A 24,102-nucleotide genomic window follows, 5' to 3' on the forward strand; every position below is an offset into this window, starting at 1 on the left:
TTTTATTCCATTTCTCTTCAACAAACACACAAACCCCACAAAATGGAAAAGGCCTACTTGTGGATAACAAAATGAGAATAAGGGTACTGTCGGGTCCCCTTTCTTTGCAATTTTTCTTACCGAATCGTAAGGGGTTTGATTCTCTTTTGGCTCTCATATACACTGAAAATGAGTAAGTGTCATGATTTGTAAAGGACAGTATTTCAGCTAGCCTACATGCAAAAAAGAGGTTAAAAACAAGATTAATCCCTGAACTAAATTAGCAGAGGTGTCAAAGTATGGGTGTTTATTTTAGTGGCTTTCCAAGACCACAGCAATGTCTCTTAATTTTATTGCAGGAAATAGTTTCAGCCTCAGAGCTCCTCCTTGCCATTTTGAACCCCAAAAGACGAACTGGGTATGTACAGAGATTTTAATGCAAACAACTAGCACCATTCAGATTTTTGAAGCACTGATCTATAGCCCAAGGTCATACACATGTCACCGATATGTCACTTGGGAACATTTTCCAATTTCATCTATTTTTCTTAGCTTGTGCCAACACCACCTTGACTTGGTCCTGTGTGGGGCAGCAGCCATGGAAGGATGTTTGGAGGTGGATGGCAAGGAACACACACATATTCTCCCTGGGAGGTGTACATTAGAGGAGCAGTCTTGGCCATGATCTCCTTCCCGTTTCCATCTTATGAGATGGCAAAAGCCTTTTGCTGTTGTAATCTCTCAGGTAACCTCCTCTTGTGCTCTTTTGACACGTTGCTTTCTTGGTAAACATGTATTTTTAAAATTACATCTCTGCTACAGCACCCAGGAAGTTCTTTTAAGTCAAAACCACAGTGATACTTGTGCTGCAACCTTCGTTATGCAGGGGGGTGAAAAAAATCACAGATGTGTATTTTACATAGCAAAGGAGACAGAACTATTTAACCCTATTAGATGTAGCTGACAACATAGGTCTTTAGATGGATAAAGAGACAACTCTTTGTGAAAATCAAGAATCAATTTTATTGCTCTTCCCCCTTTTTTAGAAAGGACATACAAATTAAAATAGATATATAGTTAAGCTTCTATTAAAACTTTATATTACAGGAAGAGGAATATGTAAAATGGAGTTTACATCCTAAGGAATTTTTTTACCTCACCTCCTACTTTACATTAAGCTTGGACAACAAAAATGGGAAAATATTTCATTTGTAGTGCATTTTTAGTCATTTGCTTCAGGTTCTCATTAATTTCGTGCTATAATACTGCAAGATGAATGCAAGAAAATTTAACTGTTGTCACAGTGAAACATTATTGGAGAGAGGATGGGAGGAATTACTTTATAAAACCTAGAAGTTTGAATGAAGCATCATTTCAAAATCTCTTTAGTATATCATATATTTTGTTTTTACAAAGCATGGTGATACAATGGGACCACTTTCTGACACTACATGGACCATGCTGGCCATAAAGATGCTACAATAGGAATGGTTCAGGGGTCACACAACCTGCAAGATGAAAATGTTGTTTCACAGCACTAAGCCATAGGGTGCAATGTCATGGTCCCAGCAGATAGCCTGCATCCTTGCCCTGGTAAAGCCAGAATTATTCACTATGACTTTGAGTAACCTGTTTTGCATATGTATTAAACATACTGAAAAAATATTTCCATCATATCATCCATTCATATGTACACCCCACAGCTGCAGAACAGCAGCCAGGGTGTACTAGTGGTTTTAAGCTGGCAAAGTAAATCAGTAGATGAATGTTTCTTAGTTCTGGCATTTCTAAATGATTTTTCCTAATATATGGTTAATCTTTCTATGCCTTGGCTAAGCCGAACTAGTCAAATTCTCCTTGCTGATAGTTTGTTCTCAGGTTCAGAAAAATAAGATAATATCCTTAAACATGTTTGCTAAATCTTTAGAAATAAATGGATTAAAAAATTACTGTATTCACACTTTGCAAGAAATACTTCCAAGCTTTAAAGGGTCTATATTCATGCAACTAAAAGTCTCTCCTTTTACAAACAAACCCTTCTCTACTTCTCCATGGATGATAGCATCTCCCAGCCAGCAAAACCACACTGTTCACCGATTTTTTAATTCTGGAGAAGAGACAGGAGGAAGCGTTGGCACCTCATCCTGTGGGGAAGGACATTTCTTCCCACGGCTGCAAAAAAGCATCAATTAAGGTTGAGTTTAGAAAACAAGTGTATAATTATTACATGAATCTGCTCACCAAATCTCATGTAGAACAGTCTCTTTTTCTGTGAATATTACAGAAAGGGAAGGGAAACTATAGCTCTGTGATGCAACAGATAAGCTTTATAATTCAAGTTAGTTGAGAAACACCAAGAAGTGCTACCAGAGCATTAGCCACCTGGATCTGGGGTTCTTCAAAGCTACAGAAATGTCTGCTTTGACACAGAGGGAGGAAGACACATTGATGCTCAGCTGTGAACAGAGACCTCAACCGAGTCTCCTCTCATCCTTCAAAACCATCTTTGTCTGAATGAGTACGTCTGGTTTTCTCACTCACACTTTACTCGGCCTCTACTGTAGCAGCTGCTACTGCCCAAAAGTCCCAGTTTGGGTTAGGACGCAGACTTTTGCTCTCTTCCAGCTGTGAAATGGGTGCGAAGGAAACAGAACTGGCTGCAACAGAGCAAAGGAGGTCTTCCTTTGCCTCGTGAAACCAATGCGACTGCTCCAAAAGCCCCTGCTAAATTTAGTCCAGGGACAATCCATGGGCAGGAGCAGAGAAAATGAGGCAAAAGGGTGTGAAAAGAAAATAAAAGAGGAACAAGAAAACAGAAGACAGGAGATGGCCCTCTGGCTGCCTGGGACTTCTCAACATGGGAGACCTGCCAGTGGCGTCCTTTTCCCTCTTTTCTCCTATCCAAAGTTGAGCAAGGCCATAATCAAAATCCCAGTATTTCCAAAGCACTGTAAAAGAAGGAAACAAAGTAATCCAAACATTTTGGGGTATTTTTGCAAAGCTTAAAGGACCCATTAAACTTAATTAATCATTCCTTACTTGGCAGAGTTTATGCCTTTGATTCTTCTGGATTAAAGTTGGCACCAGACTAATACAAGTATACCTTCTGCTAGCAAACTCAGAATTCATTCTGGAAATTTACTCCTGAAAAGAGGTCAAGTAAAAATCAAGACAACCCCTAACTTTCTGCAACTGCAGCAGTATCAAAGATGAAGGACTGCCTTCACATTCACCAGGTCTGCTCTTCCTACAACCTGCCAGTGCCAGTAATCCAGAGGTAGAAGAAATACTCCCAGGTCACAAGGTCATAGGTTAGGGGAATTTAAGGAAAAAAAAGGGTAAAGAAGAACTGTGTTCAGAAAGAATTTGATGTAAATATAACAGAGGACACATACAAAGCAAGACCTTTTTCTTATAGTCGCTCCTATGCAAATGCTGGGGTTTAAGGTCTAATTACTCTTTGTCCCAGCAAACTGTTGAAAAGTATTTATTTTCTTTTTCAGACTTCTAATTTTAGCTGTAAATCAGAGAAACGTCAGAGCCCCACTGGGTGTTTGACTGCGACTCCCAGACAGGTGTATCTACGGTGTCACTTGCTCTGACGGGAAGGTGGTGGCACACAACTCCCCAGGTTGAGTCTCAAAGTCATCTTGTTTCCTCTGTGGAGCTGGTTTCACTAAAGTCCGCTTACATACAGTGGAATCAAGCTCAGAGGGGTTACGGTCCAGCCACATGACAGTTTGCCAAGTGTTGTACATTATTCTTCTTCCGCCTTGACAAGTTTCAGTTCCTCAAACTCTCATGAAAGCATCACTGAGAAGACAATAGGGTTAGCGCCAGTGTTTGTTTTTTTCATTTCTAGGAAGACTTCCCAGGAAGAAGCACCAGTCAGCTATTGTCCCTCTCACTAAACGTGTATTTGAGTCTCCTCGGCCGCTCAGCTCTTCCGCCTCAATGTTTCAATGCTCCTTCCTTTTTGAAAAAAAAAAAAAAAAAAAAAAAAAGAAAAAGAAAAAAAAAGTTGCCTCATTTCCTCTCCATTTATCTTTCACATTCAGAAGGGCTTGAGACAACACGACACAACTTGAAAGGAAAAAACCAAATCAAAACCACCTTCTTCCAGTGGTGTGTTTGTACAGTAGGACCACGTGAGCTTCTGGGCTTGGAAAAGCAGCTAGGCAGGTTATTATTAAGAAGAGGAAATTTGTTCTTAAGAATTTATTTGGAAACGGTTTGGTGAGAGCTGTCCTGCTGGTTTGCAGTAACTCTATGACCCTTGAGGTCTTCAGCAGGACATACATGTATAGACATGCCAAAAGTACTCACCCATATGCCCACAACTTGTGACAACACATAACCAGAACATGTTCAAGGCCTGAAGGCCTGGTTTTATACCTATGGTGGCAATACCTCAATTAATGCATTTAACAGTTTGCTTTCATCACTCTTGCCTTTGTACAATCAATTATGGAGCTCCAGTTTTGTAAGTCTCAGTTCTTCCACCATGGGTCTCCATAAAGTTCTCCCCATCAACCTAATCTGAGCTCCTATCAACGTGGATGCTGATACTTCCTCTCTTTTTGGAGAAGAATATGGTCCTCTGTTTTGTTTGTCCATATCAAAACTTAAATTCTTCATCTTTCTGTGTTTGGTAAAATGTTTTATTTAGGAGACTAAGAAAAAAACATCCCTAAGAATGCAACATGCAAGAGCTGATAAGAATAAAAGAAAATAGCTTCTGCGTGATAAGAGTTTTATCTGGCAAATTTATGTATATCAGATTACATTTTCATTTTCTGAATGCAAAAGTAATCATTAGTAATGCTACTTTTAAAATATTTAGCTCCTATCTACTCAACTGCACTTTAAGCACGTTATCACAGGTCATTTCACTGGGGAGGCAGCCAGGCAGCAGTCTCACTTACAGACACACAACTGGGGGGAAGGATGCTAAAGGCACCCCTCTGCGGCAAAAGGGGTCACAAAGTGTTTATGTTAGTTCAGGTCTTCATAAGAAAGAGCAGATTTTGGATAATAATAAACAACTATGATTATGTGGTGTTGCTTTGAAATTTCAAAATTATACAATGTATTTTCTTTGTGTCTTTCCCCCAACTCCTCAGTTAAGTGACTGCAGAAGATAAAGCAGAGCCTATGAGATGGTCTAGCTTTTGCTCCAGCCTCTACAGGGCTACTCTGCAAAAATTTGCCATGAGCCCATGTAAGCGTCCAATATCCACAAACTGCCTCTAACAGACTAACGCTCATTTTGAATCTCATCCAAATCTGAATTCCTCCAAAGGCTGCCTGCATTTATGGACTACAACTAAATTTCAAACCATGTTTGCATCTTTTGATGGTGGCTTGAAGTCAGCCTGTAGCTTTCTGAGAAAAAAATGCAGGGAAAGCCACATAAATCCATTTTCTATCTTCATTTGGGCTGATGTGATTCACCAGCCTGATGAAGTGCAGGATGAACACTGAATTTCTATGAAATATTTTCCCACTTAACAGCATCCCGTGTGGCTTCAAAACACCCTCAAGAGTTCTTGAATCCACAACAACCTTTCAGAGACTTTTCTAGCCCTTACCATTACTCCTAAAGACCTCTACTATACAGTGCAATCATCTTGTCCAATAAGATGCTACTCAGGCTGCGTGCTATTCACACAGTAGCAAAACTTCTTTGTACCCTGGGACACTAATTCTTCAGTATTTATGCTTTCAAGCACCACTAAGCAATTATTTCCCCAACAGTTTCACCATAGGTTTTGCATAAAACCAGCAGCTTCATACAAACAGGCAGGCTCTTGGTTAACTAAAAAGCAGATCAGTGAAAAGGATGATAGAATAAGAACAGGCTAAGAATTCTGGAAAACTGTATTCACAAAAACCAGGAATATGATTCATGGATGCTTTATAATTTCCAATGCAAAAGCACGGCCACAGAGACAGTGTTGAAAAAGTGCATCTTATGGTCTCCACTTTACACTGAGCTTGACTAGCAAAGATGCTGGCTCCAAAGGTTTGGGTTTAAATGGAGTCACGATTTTTTCTTTGCATGTCTCAGAAATTCAGAGGTCAGGACAACAAAACACAGGCCTCAAATTTAATATACTTGTTTCCAATTTTGCTTGCAGGCATGTCCCTCTGAGGGACATGGACCTTAGCTAACAGCCACAAAAACCACCGTCTAGGAGATGGTAGTCCTCTTACAACAGCTTTTGAATCACTAATGAGGTCAGGTCCTTGTATTGTAATTATTTCACTTTTAGAAGTACCTCCATCACTAAGAGGATAATATACATGGTTGAAGATTCAAAGGTATTTTTGAAAATTACTTTTGCTGCCACTGGTGTGAGGCAACTTCTTATGTTTCCAGAACTGCTGGATACCAACCACCAGTGCCAGGTGGGTGCTCAGAACCTCTGAAGCCAAGCTGAAAGTCTAAATGCCAACGGAAGTTCTAAAAATTACAATTTTTGCTTGGATGTAGTAAAAGTATCTGCTTTGTGTACTTCAGAAGAACGTCTGTGAGAAAAAAATGAAAGCATCAGATCTTATCTCATTCAAGAACAACTAGTACAGACCAATGTGAAGAAAGCCAGAAGAGATAATGCAGCCCTGGCTTCAAGATTGAGCAGATACCCTAACATGCTTTTCAAACCCTTAATTTCCTAGGGTTCCTCTAATTTGTAAAATACTGTATCTTGAAATCGAAAGAAAACATAGAATTATAGTAAAGAAACAGAAGATACGAAAGTAAAGCTGTTTCACTAGCCAGCACATGCTTTTTTTATTATTATTATTTATTTAAATAAAAATAAAAAGTCTTTTAAATGCATTAGAACTACCTTTTTTGCAAATCTGCTCTGGAAAACTGATTTTTTAAACATACACTCTTCTTTGCTTGTCTACTGTATATAAATTGCAAATCTTCTGCTTAACATATTATTCAGTCTGGAATAATTACACACCAGAGAGATGCCTAATAACCTAATCTTTAAACTCTACAGATCTAAAAAAACATCCCAAGGCATGTTTTATGAATATAGACTGGCATCAGCTGACAAATATATGGCACAGTCTGTATTATTGTGGTTGCAACCAAGAACCACATGAATCAATGTTACGGGCTTGTTTTTGCATTATTTAAGATGACAGGACTTCTGAAGGAAAGCAGGACTGTGTTCTATAATTGTGAGAATCCACTCTGAAGAAAAAAGAAAACTAGCCACACAATATGGTAAAGAAAATACAGAATATAAGCAATACTGCATTCTATCAGCATGGTGCACTTCACTGGAAGACTGCATAAGGTTTTAAAAAAAACAAACAGCTGCTATAAGAAGCAACAATGAATAGAAATACTTGGATTTACAACTAAAACTAACAGGGGACAGAAATGACAAAGAAATATTTTCAGTTACCATAACCATATTGTTTTAGACTTATATCAGACAAAAGCTATTTCGACAGGAAAACCTGTCTTAGCCAACAGCTGGAAAACTCATAGCCTTATTCTGGAAGGAAAGGGGACTTATTACTTTTTACAGATGTCTCCATTCCCATCATCCAAAAGAAGTTAAAACTATGAATAGAGAGATGGGCCCCATCTGAAATACGGCTTTCACATCCTCCCAAGGCTGTGCACGCTCACATCTCTGGCACCGATTCAGCCTACGCTACTATATGTAATGGTCACAGAAACTCAACCTGACATTTTGCATAGCATCCTCAAATTCAGCTTTAAATTTATTTTTGGTTCAGTCTCTCAGAAAATCGTGTGTCCCTTCCAACAGCAGAACTCCAGACACCTCAGCTATCAGAGAGGCTGGATTTTATTTTCAAAATTACTCTTTTGCAGACAGTAACAATAAAAATCCAGCCAGCATTCACCTACACCATCCAGCTCCAGCACCCTGCAAGACCTGGCTGTAAAAGCACCCTCCAAGGCAACCCTGATTTTAGTTTATATTCAGGAAAGTAACATCTGCCACTGCCAAGTGTTATGGAAAGAGCACGGCAACTTTTCAGTTGACCACACTTCCTGCTGCCTAAATTAATGCACACTAAGGAAAAACCATGTAGCAAGACTAATAACTAACAAACCACAAGATCTTGCTCAAAATTACCACTTAGTATTTTATACTCTTACCAACACATTGTTTTTGTATGTTTGTTTATGTTGGTAACTCCCTTGTGTCTCAGTGTGGTATCAGCTTTAGACATCCTCATTCTGGTATGAGATGTGCTGAGCAGCTTCGTGTTTTTTCCACGCATAAGGGAAGTTGGTGAAAAATTCAGATGGGGGCCTGCCTTCTTCATTCACTTCGAACCCAACTTCTTCCTCCAACAAATCCCAGTGCTGCTTCTCACTGGGCTGCTTCAGTTTATGATTTGTCACCACTACTTAGCCACTGCTCCCAAGGGATTACCACAAACAAACACATCAAGCCCTTAATGCCCAATCTCCAAAGTCTTCTACAGAAGCTTCTTTTGTCGCAGGTCTGGGGTGTGTTTCACAGTAAATATGGCCTCAATTTTGTTCCCGGCACTCTTCCTCCCCACTGCTTCCCTTGGGTTTGGTAGGACATTTTTTGAAAGCAGCTTGCTGCTGGGCCCTTCTGCTCTCAGCTAAAAAAGCATATGAAACTCAAGAACAGGAGGAAAGAATTTAAGCTGTGGTAGAGAATGGTGACATACATACAACAACGTGGGGACCTTTCTTCTACAGCTGCTGAGGAAACCCTCTAATGAGGACAATTGGACTGGCAAAGGAACTGCTGTGCTAATGAAATACCCACGGTCCCTCCAGCGGCACAGCAATTATGTACCATGAAACCAAGCATGTACACTGCAGCCATTCCCTAAGGAAAGCATGTGTCACATAATTAAAATACTTATCTCTGAAGGAATGAGAGAAACGGGACCCGAATCCCAATACTGGCCCTAAAAATGCAGTGCAGCCAATGTAGCAGACTGGTGAGCTATCACACATCTAGAAGTAAGGTTAAATTAAGATTCAAGTTTTCAAGATGCCTTGAATTTGGTATCCAGAGAGAAAGGTGCTCAAATCCCACATCAGTCCACACAGACACTGACATCCTTCCCCATCCCTCCAGTCTGTTTTTGATCAACAGGCTGATGGAAGCAGCTGTTAACATCATTTTCTACTCAGCACATGATCTGCTTCTGTAGCTCAGAAAGTTTTTTGAACTTCCTAGAGATCATTTTCTTCTACTAAATACATTGTGATGGCTGAATCAACTTTGGCGTGGGCTACAAATACCTTTCACATATAGGTCAGACTCAAATAAAGCTCATGAAACTGGGAGCAAGGCCTGTCCTGTGGCCTTTCACCAGTTTGCTCGAGACCTCTCTCCAAATCATAATGTTTGATTTGTACCACAAGCTGAATACATGGACAAGGAGGCTAACATAGCTTGCCATCCTGCTTTGGATAGAAAATTTCAGATTTTTAAGGTAAATAGAAGATTTATTAGTTTCATATTCAAATGGATCTATGTCCCTCCTTCACACAGTGCACACTTGGATTAATGGGGTTGATTTGCCTGGATTAAATCCTCCTGTGCAGCACATATAGGTTAGCGTCACAGGATTTCTGATTGTTTATCTTTTTTTAAACCAAAAGATGCTGGAACAACCATTGGCTCCAGTCTATCAAGCCTCCTGTGCAAGATATAGGAAGCTACACCAGGTAGGTGTGCACCCACCTACCCCTCATTTTGGTAGATTATAATAGTGAGCAATGCCTCCAAGCTCTGATCCATGAAATGCCAGAAACTGCTTCGGTTTCTGTAAAACACAACCCCCCATGAAAAATCCAACAGCTGTGTTACTTTTACACATAGGTTTTTCCAAGAGTTTACAGGTTTGTTTTAGTGTGTCACCCTTTCCTCCACACACAACTGAGCTGCTAATTCCAACCTGCGCAGGAGGTGGACATACCTTCACCATGCCTACTGACATTTGCTACTTTCCTTTTGTTTTTCAGGCAATGTTTGGTTTGGGGAATAATTTTTTCAACATTAATTTGTAGGAAATGGCATAGTCTCAGTCTAAGCCCTTCCTTCTTCATTAAAAATACTGCAGCATAACAGATCTGTGCTCTTAGCACAATTTCATTACATAATCATTTTGCATTCTGCAAATGAGGGTCTTCAGTGTGGGCCACAAGAGAGGTAAAGGAAACTCCAGCTGATTCCCTATTTCCTGGACATAGCTGGAAAGCCCATTGTAAATTATCAAGCTTGGTAAAAACACTAATAAATAACTAAACAAGCATGATTACATTTTAAAAGCACATGAAAATCAAGAATGCATGTCTCCCCTGTGTCTTTAGTTCAGACAGTCCCCTTTTCTATATGCATTTGAGATACTTTTAAAGGGTGGCGAGACACTGGAATGGGTTGCCCAGAGCGGTTGTGGATGCCCTACCCCTGGAAGTGTTCAAGGCCAGGTTGGATGGGGCTTTGAGCAACCTGGTCTAGTGGAAGGTGTCCCTGCCCATGGCAGGGGGCTTGGAACCAGATGATCTTTGAGGGCCCTTTCCAACCCAAACCATTCTATGACTCTATGATCTTTTCTCCTCCAAAAGCACCATAAAACCACCATCAACTTAGATCACCTGACAATCTGGATGATTTTGGGGTTCTTCCTTGCAGACACATCAAATGCAACCATGACATCTGGATGCCTCCCTCCAGTCACGCTCACAAACCATCACTAACCTCAAACACTCCTTGTGTCAGTAGTTTTGCCTCTGCTTCCCAGGTTCAGAGCAAAGTCTGATGGAGCACAAGCAGCAGTGGTTAAAGCTACTTTACTTTACAAACACATTGAAAAATACCATCATTTAATCAACTTCATATGGTACCTGCCCCATTCATTGGGGAGCTCTGAAAGTTTGTGGCATGGTTAGCTGGAAATAGCAGGGACTTGATTTATATTTAGGGCAGGTAAATACCACCCCAAAGAACCAGATCCTGTCTCTGTCTGCCACAAAATGTAAAGCTGGACAAAATGTATGTCACTTATGGGAGAAGCTCCCAGATAGCTCCTGCTGTCTTCTGTTTTCTGATTTACAGAAACTCTGAGCGCCCACAGTCACAACTGAGCATAGCCAGAGCCCGGCTGGAAATCTGGGGAGAGCATTAAAATGGCCAGTTCCCTGAAAAATTAAGCACTAGGTTTGTCAAGATCCAAATTACTAGCCATAACTCCTCTTGCATGAAAACCACCACCTATCACAGTATCTCAGCAGGAAGATCAGCTGATTGATGCCGGGACAGCACTTTGTAGCTTGGCAGGTGTACAGGAAATCTCAGAAGGGAAAAAAAAAAAAAAACAAAACAGACAACAAATCTAGGGCTTTCTACTGAATGAAGCTAATAGAAGAATATACCAAAAAGCTGCCTTTGCACCCTGTTGTCCCTTGAGCATCAGCAGTGAGTTCAGGGCTTCAGATCCATGGACATTTTCAGCTAACACAGTAAGCTTAAATGGTAGAAAGTTGTGTTTGCTTTGTGGCATCGCCTTTGTCTACAGGGGTGAACAGCTGCTGCTGGCTGTGGGTTTTGCAGCTACTTGCTAGACTGCACAGAGGGCAAACATGGAAACAACAGGGTTTAGGTCAGCAGGTAAACACTGGCAGTGCTTAGAAACCCTTCACACTCACCTCTGGTTTCCCTTATCTTGGCTCTATGCCCCCCAACCCTTTCCCTCCTCTTGCAGGATACACCTGAGCTGCTCAACAGAACATCAAGAGAGGAACATTTTTCTTTAGCTTAATTATTTAAAAAAAAAAAAAAAAAAGCTCATCCATTTTAGCTGCAGTTTTCTCAAAAACGCAATTTGAGGCAGATGCTCAGCATGGAAAATTCAGTCTGAACAGCTGAAGACTGGCAAAGCCTCATTTGCAACTGAAAACAGTGGAAAGTGTCTGGAAGACTAAACTACAGACAACGATATTACTTTACAGAATACCCCTAAGAGCAAAAAAGCCTTTTTTTTTTTTTTCCCCCCTTTGCGCAGACCCTGCCATTAAATCTTTGCTTGGGGGATGATGAAAGCTTGCCTTTCCTCTAGTGTGACCACTACAATATGTGGAATATCAAGTGAAAATATGCAAGGATCCTCTGTATCACATTCAATAAAAGCAAGTCAGTCTTTAGACAACGTTAACCTAAGATATTTAATGTCCCCAATGCTGCTTCAAGAGTCAGGTCTTCAGTTATCAACATCGCAACAAAGCTCTGCAGAGAATCACAGCACAAATAGCAACTGTGGTTTCATGCAGAGGAAGGAAAATATCACATAAAGCTTTAAAAATTGCTTCCTAAGACAACAGATGAGAGGGACTGAAGAAGAGTGCTAGCTAAAAGGACAGGGATGAGAGAGCTGGATGCTGAGTGGCAGGATGGTGGTGGCATCTTTTGTAAATTTGAAGCAATGATGCCCATATATCTCTGAAAAGAGTAAGGAAAAGGTCCTTGGCAGGCAGCAAGTTTCCAGATAAGGCATATGAGGGCAATTTTTTTTAGCTGGGATCCCAAGCACACAGAACTAAAAACCAGTAGTAAATCCAGGAAGGCATTACTCCAGTGAATGAACCATCCCAGGCAGCGAGCAGGGGATCTTTAGAAACAGTATACACGGACAGAGCTGGCTTTTGAGCTCCACAAAATCTGCAGCTACCTTGACCTAGGGAATATAAACCTTCTTAGGAAATCCCAGATGTTTTAATAATTTAAAGAAGCTGTAGGCATTTTTTCCTAAGGTTGGCTGTGAAAGTATTTAGTGATCACGGGTGCTTAAAGGTCCAGCTGGTCCCTAGCACGTATCATAGCCTGTCTGGGACACATCAGCACGGTGCAGCTGGAACTGTTGCAGAGGCTTGACCCCGCACTGGGGATTGGCACAGGCTGCTTCTCCTACTCCTGGCACTCCCTGGTCCCATGCCTTCATTTCTCTGTACCTTTGCTTTAGCTTTGTGTGTTTTGCCTGCTTAAACAGTAAACAACCAGGAACAAGGATTGCCTTTGTGAGACAGTCTTTGTGGGGACCAACATGTCCCACATACAACTAATGTGCAGTTCAGGCACAGATGACCTTTTCTGCAAGTTGCCTGTTGCAATGCATGAGAGCCATGGTCAAAACGTGCATTGACCTTAGAAGCACAATACAGAATGAACCTGGAAAAAACAGCAGCATTTTTGGGGAGCTCTGAACTGATTGTCTTACACCATTACCAATGATCTCCTTACAAGTCCACTATCATTTGAAAAGGCATCACCGCTGGTGGTGTTGTCAGTGGAGAGTCCAAAAACGGGCCAGTCACTGATGTGGGTGGCTTTTCTCAGCATGCCACCTGGCCAGAAATCGTAACAGGGAGGATGCACCACGTTACACTGTTTAAGCAATGACCTGTTGAAAAAACAACCTAAGATCAGCTGACGTGGTCACTTTGCATAAATCTCGAAAGCAGAATTTATTCTGAAGGACAGATCATGGCTTGCTCCTGGGAAGATATGTAAAGCAGATAACAAGCCAGAAACCTCTGCTGCTTTTTTCCACCCTGGAGTTACTGCATTGCTGCACCCCATCACCGCAGCCATCCCAGCCTGTTGAGCAGCGCAGTGCCAGGCATGGTTTGAGGCAGTCCCAAAGGAGTGCATGCTGCTCCAATCTAAAAGGTTGGCCCAGCACCCTCTGAGATCCCGGAGCGTGACCACGCACCTGCAACAGCCAGCAGCAAACATCTACCAACCACCACGGTCTTGCTCTGCTGGCTGACGTGGCACCTCACCCGTTCACATCACACCTGCCACACGTTCAGCAGAAAACTGCTTGAGAGACACTTGGCTGGTCTGGCACTGAACAGGTATTGCACGAAACACTGAACATCTCATCCACAATGAAAGCCTCTGTAGCATCCGCACACTCCTTAGGAACCACGCTGCCCAGGGCAAGGCAGAACAGGCTTAGAATCAAGATCATCACAAACAACATCAAAAAGTTATTTTTAATAACTATTTTTGGATTAGAAAATTTATTTAGAAAATAAATTAACTACTGTATTCCTTATTTTGCTTTTTTCCTAGAAGAATTTCAACCATACAAAAATAATCTATATACTTTTGAAAACTATATTGCTTTTAACTTTTTAATTATCTAGCCAGAAGAACCCAAGAGTCAGCCTCACTTTTGTTTTCTACGTCCTGATATTGCTAGCTAAGACAACTACCTAGTTTTTTAAAAAAAGATGCAATAACTGAATAATAACTTTGGTAGTACTACAATGGCCTAATATGTAGGCTTAAAGCTTTAGTACTATCCAAAGCGTAAGAGCAACTCTTCGTGTCTGAGTTACTAATGTCACAGAAGCATGACAATTAAAGGTTTATGGTTTCAAAAATTAACACTTAACTAAATACCTAAAGAAACTAATTCACCAAAACCTTAGGTTATGCATATCAAGTTCAGCATTAGTATAGAGTCAGCACCAAATTTTTTTTATATGTAAGACTAATAAAAATATACAGAATAAAGTTTTTAGAAAAGCCAAACAGGCAAACCCTTTCTTCACACAAGTTTGAGCCATTTCCACAAGCTTTAATCTTGCTTTTATGTAAGAGTTGGCCTCGTTTCATCACTGTCCTTTAACTGCAAAAGCAACTAAAACGCTTGCATGCATGTTCAAAAACTTAAAGAACTATTAAAAGTGGCTTCAAGTGTGAAGAGAACAGCATGTTTATTATAAGCAATGGAAAAAGCTGTAGAAAGAAATGCTGCTGTACTTTAAAATCAGCCATGACCACATTGCTTATGAATATCATCCTTCCTGATCTAGACACTGGTTTTCAGCTGCTACTGCCCAAAGGCATCAACAACAAAGCTGCTTTAATCATCTCAGAGCTTGCTTTTTCTCCCTTTAATATCAATAAAATTTCTATCAGATGCAAAGACTGTCTTATAATTTGTGGCCAAGCTGCACTAATTAAAGAACCTCCAATCTTCAAGATTTCAGAAAACATCAAGTACAAAAGAGTTAGGAGACTCCACACTTACAGTGTGCTTCTCAATTACAGGTTTTTTGGGCAAAGGTGAGCATATTTCTCACTTTTTCTATCGAGAAGAAGCTCTTTCCATTGATACCCATGCTTAATTCAACATTGTATGTAGTTTCTTCTATGCAGACAGCAGAAAAGCATGAAAAACACCACATGCCTTCCCCTACCACCCGGTGGTTTCCCTTCGCTCAATACTACCCAAAAACCACCTTCTTTCCCAGAAAGAAACCACCTTTCAGTTTTCAAGTGCAAGGTCTGTAGCAAGCGTTATGTAGTACATCATCTTTAGGGTTAGTTCCTGTGCAAGCGACACGGTTTCCTTTGGTGTAAGGGAGCTTGAGATGATCCTGCTGAACTGGCAAGGAGCCTAACCCGGCTTCTCAGATGCTTTGGCAGAAGGAGCCATGCCATAAAATGGATAACTGAGATTTCTGGGTTTATGAAAACCTCAAGTCATTTACAGAAGGTAAATGGGATGTGATCATGGACAATCCTTTTATTGACAAACTGAAGAACAAAATCTTAACTCCTGCTTTGATTAGGGCAATTCTTGCCCATGCCCGTTGCAAAACAACCTGACTGTAAACTTCCAAAATTTGCTCACAGTACTTTTGAAAGAAGTTAATAAATGGGACTATATGAGCAATGGAAACTGAATAAAGTATCGCCTGCCTTAATCTCCCAAAGCTGAAATCTGGAAGTTACCAAGTACAGTAAATTCTGTTCAAGTTGGGTGGCAAATACCTTTCCCATTAATCACGTTCCTGGATGCCTTTTGCTTGCATTTAGTCTAAGATAAAGTGCCTGGCCCCCTGAATTAAAGAATATAAGAACCAAAGGCAGTCTGCCTTTCCTTTCCAACACAGACAGGCACCATTTATTAAAACTATGGGATGAAAATCTGCCACTGGCTCCAACAGCAACAACCTCTCTGAGGACTAAAACTTCCAAGAAAGCAAGTAAAGCCAAAAGGATTTTTCTTCAACATCACATTTCTTAAGGTCTTCAAGAACTTGGAAACTTAGCAAGGTGTGTATAATGAAGAACAGAATCTCATATCCATATCAAAATTTGAATTTCCTATGCATTTTACTTCACTCTTTCCTTCCGTGGGTATTTATGCCTATTAGGATTGTACTTGCTAAGTGCTAACCCGCAATCATGAATTCTGGATTCAATACATGTTTGTAAAAGAGAATATTACTCTGCCTCTTCCTTAGATTTTGGGAATCGCAGAAAAATTGTATCAGCTTTTACCATAAACCTCAGAAGGTGAAAATGAAAAGCACCCTCTAAGAGCTACAAAGTAGATGTTGGTAAGTCCAGAGAGACACCACACTCCTGCTCTATATGATGCTACAGCCATGCTCACCTGTGGAAAATGAAAGAGAGGATTTCCAAAACACAGCAAGACATAGCTTGTAACAGGCTGAGAGAAAAGGCAGTAAGTGCAGCCAGATATTTTACAAAACTTTGTTATACTTGCAGTTGTACACCAAATTAAAACCAGAAGGACTACACGACAGTTTAAAGCAGAAAATCCAACATCCAGTCTGAGTGCCTGTCCAAAAAAGGCCAACTTTTCCACAATTAATTCCAAGTTATTCTTCCATCCTCCAGCATCCTTGCTCATAGCTACGTGCACGTCGGCTGGCTGCTGGTGAGAATTTCACTCCAGAGCTGTATCAGGTACTTGGGTTATCCCCCTCCGAGTCAGTGGGTTTTATCTCCGTACAACCGATGGTATTTGTTTGGACAGTTTCCTGTAAAGCCAGCGACAGATTTCCTTATCTTGTCTTTTAAGTAAAGGGTAAACCAGGCTCCTCTTCAGTCTCTGAAACTTGACAGAATAGGAGGAGTCTATCTACTTTTTCTAAGTATGCTGCGTCTTGCAGGAACACATCTAAAGTGTTTTATCCTTGTGCAACCGCCCCCCCCCCCATCTTAATTAGTACCATACTGAAATTCATAGGCAAAACAAATGGCTAGAAAGAAATTTCTTACAGACGTTAAGTAACAGCTTTCACTGTCAACTGAAAAGAAGAACAGCTGGAAGGTCTGCTCAGAAAGTCCTGAACAATGAGGAAACCCACAGGGTGCATCCCTGGGCACCGCAGGGTCACAGCACCATCGCTGCATACCTCAGTCGGGCTGTCCCGTCTGCCTGGGTGAGGAAAGAGATGGAAAAGAAAGGAAGGAAGGAAGAAAGAAAAACTGCTTTTAAACAAACAAATGAAAAGCAAATTACTACAAAGCCTTATCCTATGGACAGCTTTACGTTGATAGAAATGGATAGATTGGATATGGTCAAGCACACTGAGCACCTTTAATAAAAAAACAACCTTCAGAGAAGTTCATTTTTTGTACGCTAAACTCTTTCGAAGATGCACCTGTTGAAATTACTGGCATTGGGTGCTTTAAATCTCTCCACCTCTCCAAATTTAGAAAAATTTGGTCCCAACAGACCACATGTGACAGAGCAGAGCTTGGTCCTCTACTACTGTTGCTGCTGAGATTGCAGAAATGGAAAATCATTAAGACTCTAGCGGCCATTTCCACCTTCTCCCTGCTGTGAGATCTGCTTCCTTGATTGTTTCTTGTCTAGTATTAGATACCCAAACAAAAATTTTCTATCAGCAACCTTGAAACTTCTGGCACAATCTCTCAGGGCATACTACTAAGTTGTTTTAACAGCCACTTTAATCTTTTTCCCCAATTTCATGACTGCACCCTGAGTCCGTAACTCTCCACTACCGCCCTATACCGCTCCCTGTTGGGTGTAACACTCATTAAATATCATTAGACAAACCATGCAATGAGCACCTCCCATCACAAGTTTAGCCCATGCCTCATCAAACTGAAAGCATGAATTTTTTTAATAAACTCTTTTCACATGACCAATTCCCAGTCTCCTAATTGTTATTGCCATCTTTTAAACTCCATCTATTTCACTCACATCCTGAATAATTCACATGTAGCCCCACCAAAACCCTACAAAGAAGGATTATCTCTGCCACAAGTCTCTCCTCCTTTTTTTTAAGGGCTTAGTCCAAAACCTAGAGGAATTATTATTAAAATTTCTTTTAATTTCAGGGGGCTTTAAATCATTTTACTACTTATAATGTGTATTTAAAATATCTTAAGGATCTTAAATAAATGGAAAAAAATATTTTTCCGTAGGTATGGTTATAAAAACAGGGTTGTGCTACACAGAACAGAAGACACCTTTGAAACTGCTGTGGTTTCAATACTAGCAATGCTGCAGTGCATGTGGTCTGGCTTTCTGCCCCACACCTCCTTGCTGGCACTACATGGCCTCCTACTCTCCCCTAAATAGCCTCCACCCACCCTCTCCCAGTGGACACAAGCTGTCCCCAGCGCTCACAGGAGTCTCCACTGACTCATTTTTCCATTATTTTACTATGACATTAATTTCCTTCAGGTAGGATTAAGGAATATCGCATCTTGATGTTTTAGTCACAATTTCATTCCACAATAATGACCAATTTTCAATAATTTCTGCTTGAAAAAGACAAAAGATTTTGTGATGGCTTGCAAAGTGTAACTTCACCTATATATATATAGTTTCTTAATGCAGAGATTTTCTGAGTATAAAAATTGTTTTGCAAAACACTGCCATCCGCAAGTAAGTCTCTAGGCAGCTTGTGAAGTACCTGTCCCCGATTCAAAATTCACAAGGATGAGCCCTGCCCTTGCAATTTCAAACACAGCCTCACATGTACCGTGCTGTGAAGACCACTTGAAAAATTACACATTGGCATCGTATATTCTCTTCTTAGGCATTATTTGCTGCAGGAAATGCACACTACTAAGTCAATAATTATATTAGCTGACTTTCAGGTATGTCTTATCTCAAGATATTGCCCCATGTACAAGTATACACAGATCTCAATGATGTGCAATTTGGCTGGTTCAATACTATCACTTCTTCCTTAAGAGCACAGAAGTTGAAGTAGGTTTAGGTGGAAATCACAGTCTCTGCATTCAGTAACCAAGACTCCATGTAGGATGCCTTCATGATTTTCTCCGGGATTCCTTTCTTCTACTGGTCTGACAAGGCTGGCGCCTATTCACCTGCAGGGAACCGCACAGAGCAACGCGTCTCCCAGGCTCTACCTGGGGGTGCTCATGCTGACAGCCATGTTCTCACTGGTTTATATAGACACCTGCAAGTATGTTTGTACATATTTTTTTACATAATTTTACATAGCACATAATTTTTGTGCTTGTTTTGTTCTCCTCTAATCCCTCAAACAATGTGAGCAAACAGACTTTCGGAAATTAGAAAACCTGTAGATTTGTACACATGTAGATGAAGGAACCCTATCAGTTTATTGCTGAAAACTCCATCTACTCCTTTAGCCCACAGTCCCTCATTTCCATTCATTACATTGTGTTTTAGCTTAAATGTTGTCTAAATAAACCACAAGGCTTTACAATACAGGGACATGGCTTCAGACAAATTAAATTATCATTACGGCAACAAGAAATTAAATTACACCATCATGACAACAACCACGCAGCAATCCTTCTGCACATTCAAGCAGTCACGTTTAACTCTGCCCCACACAATTTTGGCTAACCCCCCCACCTTGCAGGCAGCAGCCCAGCATGCTGCAGAGCTGACATGCCACCCAAATAATTTTCTCTGCTGCAGGCTGAGATTAGCACGGCAGGAACTAACTTGAAGGATGCCAGTGTTCAACCACAGCAAGCTTCTGCTGCAAAGGCAAGGAGATGGAGGCACGAGGCCTCCACCAAGCTATGTGAAGGGAAATGCAAAAATCTATTGCTGAAACCAGCACATATAGATTGCAAATATAAATTTATTTACTGGAACACTGGTTGGGAGGGAGCACTAGAGATTATCTAGACCAAACTTTCACTTGATGTAATACTCAGGATTTCCTGTCTTAAGTCTACTGATATTTGGGCCAATATGAGTGAGCATCCCAAAACGTACAAAGTTTGGAGAATGTCACTGGCTGCAGTCTCTGAATAAGAGGTGCAAGGCAGCATCCTTGAGCTTGTTATCTCATGACCTCCCTCACCAGTGCCACCCTATTCAAGCACTATGGATTGACAGTTCTACTGACAAAAAGCAGGTATCTCCTTTCCCTTTTTACTGAGGACCCCCCTGCATCATCTTTGGAGGAAAAAACCCCAAAGGTCCCAGGCCGCTAGTAAAACTCACCAAACCTTTACAAAGCTGGCTAAAATATACGCTGCTTATTTAATCTACAGAATCAGTGATTCAGCCCGCTTCCTCTTCAAACAAGGAGAGCTCACCACAGCACTCGCTGTAAGACAGATAAGCAAGGTCCAAATCTTGCAGACTCCAGCCTCAAGATGAGTGGTAGGTTTGGTGAGTTGGTTTGATTTCACTGTGTTTTGATTTAAGATGCTCTTCCTGATTCCTTTTCCTTCTTGGAAATACTAATTTACAGGCAGCGTCTATGCAAAGTGCCTTGTTAATTATTTTTCAAAGCAAGAATTTAGAGTGGGGGATCCTCACAGCAAGAATGACAGGCTTGAGCCAGGGGATAAGCACAATGCTTCCTTTTTTCACAGTGGTTTCGCTTTATCACTTGCCTCTGCAAAGATGTGATAGGCAAACTAGGGATGTGTCTAAAGAGCACACAGCTCTTGGCAAGGCAAAGGCATGCTTCCTTTGAGCTACAGGGAAGTCTCAGATACACACATCCAGTCCAGTTTCACACACGTCCAAACAGACATGGATTTCCCAACCCTCTGGCATGAGCTCCTTGTTCTAATTCTAGATGGTGTCCAGGGCAAAGACCTGTACCATTTCCTCTTGCACAGCTGTGAAGAAGCTAATAAGCTCCCTGAATCTCCTACTTTTTTTTTTTTTCCCAGTAATTAGACATCAGCCTTTTCAGGCGCTCACAACTGCCCTCACTCAGTCAGAGACCAGAAAACTTGAGATTCTGAACTGTGGAAATGCAATTTTGGCTGCAGCATGGGGATGAGTGTAAAGAAAAAAAGAAGTCCACGGGCATTGCACCCTCGTGGCTCTGATGGGACCTGAAACCACCCTCAATGGCACAGAAGATGACAATACTGAGGCGACATTGTAGAAAAATCTCCGCACGTGAGACTGGCAGTTTGCTGATTGCTTTTTGGGTGAAGGCCATTTAATATTTGGATGTCCTTCCCACTATGGCAATCTCTTGAAAGATCCACTGTGATTTCAAAGGAGTCCTAACAGAGGAGCAGTTCAACATTTGCACTCCCTCTACACCACAAAAAAATCCTAAAGCAACAGAATAAAAGGACAAGCTCAGCTGTGGGCACCACCCAGGAGTCACCCTGTGGTCTGAATCATCAGCGTCGAGTTTGATCTCCCAGTCCACAGCAGTGAGGACTCTCGCAGGCTTCAGATGCATAATACATAATATACTGGAATAGGGCTTCCTTTTCACATGCAAACTTTTATTTCGCTTGTAAATCTCCAGCCTTAAAATTTGCTTTGTAAATACTTTACCTGCTACCCTACCAACAAGGAGAGCAGGTGACAGGTAAGAGCAAGACATATTTAATCTTTTAACTACTCAAATAACAAAAGTACCCCCAAAAATACAGAATTACGCTCTTTTCCTTTGTAGTTTAATAGTGATATGCATAAATTTAAAGCAATTTTTTTTTCGTTTTCTCTCTCAACATTTTAATGGGTTAAAAAATTGTTCTTGCACAGGTCTGAATAGTTTACCTTAATACCCACCTAGCAGTTTTCCCACTGCCTTCAATGGGCTTTGCAAAACATCAGGCCATACGGTCTTGATCCAGTCTATCTTGGCAAAACCCGGTGCCTGAAAAGTTTCGGCTGCCGGTGCTGGGGAATTGTTTCAGGGCAGTTTCAGGCTGCCTCTCTCCACACTCTTGAAAGTTTTTACTGTCTGCTCTTCGGCATGTCCTAACTCACTCGTCGGTACTTTTTAACGCATTGCCGTTTAAGAAACCCCATCGCACTCTGTCCCCCTCCGAACCGGCCCAGCTGTGTCCCCCAGCCCCGCTGACCCCACCGGCTCCCGAGTCCTGCCCGCTGCCCGGGGCTCCCGGCTGCCCGCTGCACCGCGCCCGGCTCCGGCTCCGCTCAGCACCCCGCCGCGCCGCGGGGGCTCGGGATTTCCTCTCCTCGCCCCCCTCCCCGCGGGGGGCTTTTTTGCGAGCTTTCCCCACCAGAAAGCACGACTGCAAGACGCAGTGCTCTCAGAAAAAAAAGCCCCGGGAAGCAGCCGACCGCTCCGCCTCCCCCTCGCAGAGCCCTACCTCGGATGTAGGTGCACTTGCTCTCGTCCAGCAGGCTGGAGGCAGAGCCGCCCATGACTGCCGGGGACCGCTGCTGCCGCCGCCGCCGCCGCCACCGCCACCGCCCGGCCCGGCCCCGCCCGGCCCCGCGCTCCGCGGCCGCTTCCTCCCGCTGGCGCCGCCTCTCGCCCGCCGCCGCCAAAAGGAGGTCGGGCCCCGCTCCGGCCCTGCTCCCCGCCTTCCACACACACACCCCCCGCCAGCCGACCTCCTGCCCCGCCCCGCCCTGCCCGGGCCCTGGGTCGCCCCTCGCCACTCCCAGAAACGTGGGAGCAGAAGAGAGAGGCGATGGAGAAGGCGTCCATCTGCCAGGTGAGCGGGGTGTGCCTTTACGCACGCATGCCCCCATCTATTCTCTTTGGCCCATCAAAACGCGCGGCGCTGCCGTCTGCTCTTGCCCTCCTGTCGCTTGCTACCCTCATCTCAAAATCCGCATCCCCTTGGAGACCCTTTGAAGTTTCCATGGAGGCTACTTTAAAGACCATGTGGGATATCCCATATGGGATTGAAGTCCGTTAGAAACATTCTCCAACACTTTTCAAGAAGAAGGAAGAACCACCGGAAACGTCCTTCAAACAGGACGCCTTCTTCCGCAAGGCACGTTGAGACACCATGGGATTCGTGTGGTTCAGTCTTCAGGGCCGTACCTTCCCACTCCAGTCAGCCTCTGACTGGGAATACTGGTGGCCTATATAGGATATTATTGACTATATGATTCCAGGATGAATGATAGACCTATGCATTTTAGTGCCCGCTTGCATGTCACTTCAGTAAAAATAGTCCAGTGATCAAATCAACTTCCTAAAACGTGTAAGAGCACCACTGTGCACATCCTCGGCACAGCAATGTAAGATAGTATGGAACAGCTACCCGAATTTCCTTGCCTCTGAACAATAATTTCAGTGAGGCTTTATACCACATGTGACTTTCTAAGGTAGTTTCTTCTGTTTCGCTGTTTTTATAATGCTAATTCAGCTGACCGGGAACGGGCAGCTTGCCATACGTTATTGTGCCTCATGTGTTTAGTATGGAGTCAATGAGTTGCAATGAATATGGATTGTGCTGACACACTGGAGATTCACAGTGACTGAAGTTAGGTATTTTAGACTTAAATACTTTTCATTGAGCTTGTACACCTGTCACTTGCTGTGAAATTGCTTTAACATAGTTAAGTGGATTGTGCAGTAGGTGCGTTTAATATTTTGCCACTTGGTTGATCACAGGTTGGTTAAAAATTTTGGGGTTGAATCTTAAAAGTTTTAAACCCAACACTAAACTCGATCAGATTTGAAATATTGAAGATGATATGTAACATCCAGTTCAGTATTCTGCTAAACAGCCTCTTCCTTCAAGAAAGCTGACTGAAGACAACTTCAGTATCAATTCACGTTCCCTGGGCAGATGCTAGTTGTACCAAAGTGTAATGGAGCAATTGTTTAACTACCCTGAGGAGACCAGGTTCATCCAGACCATCACTAAAACAGTTTCACAAGTCTACGGATATCTCAGCCGAGAATATAGTACTAAATCAACAGCACTTCTAGAGGTCAAATACGAATCAGACTCTATTAACAATATATTTGGTTGTTAAGCTCTGCACGAGAGCTTTGCACTTGCTCACAGAAAGGTGGATGCTGTGGTTTGCTCGCTGCACATCTTTGAGCTGTGTGAACAGACA

General features: G+C 42.1%; 1 protein-coding gene across 1 annotated transcript in view; it reads right to left on the reverse strand.

The window, feature by feature from the left end:
* The window catches only part of NIBAN1 (niban apoptosis regulator 1), a 69,974-nt gene extending 47,490 nt beyond the window's left edge, over window positions 1-22,484 (reverse strand). The window contains exon 1 of the mRNA XM_075038685.1: window positions 22,386-22,484. Within this exon, the coding sequence (XP_074894786.1) occupies window positions 22,386-22,440 (55 nt within the window). The 5' untranslated portion in view covers window positions 22,441-22,484. The remainder of the gene's footprint in view (window positions 1-22,385) is intronic.
* Between the last annotated feature and the right edge of the window lie 1,618 nt (window positions 22,485-24,102).

Source organism: Buteo buteo, chromosome 10 (genome assembly GCF_964188355.1).
Source record: "Buteo buteo chromosome 10, bButBut1.hap1.1, whole genome shotgun sequence".
Lineage (NCBI taxonomy): Eukaryota > Metazoa > Chordata > Aves > Accipitriformes > Accipitridae > Buteo > Buteo buteo.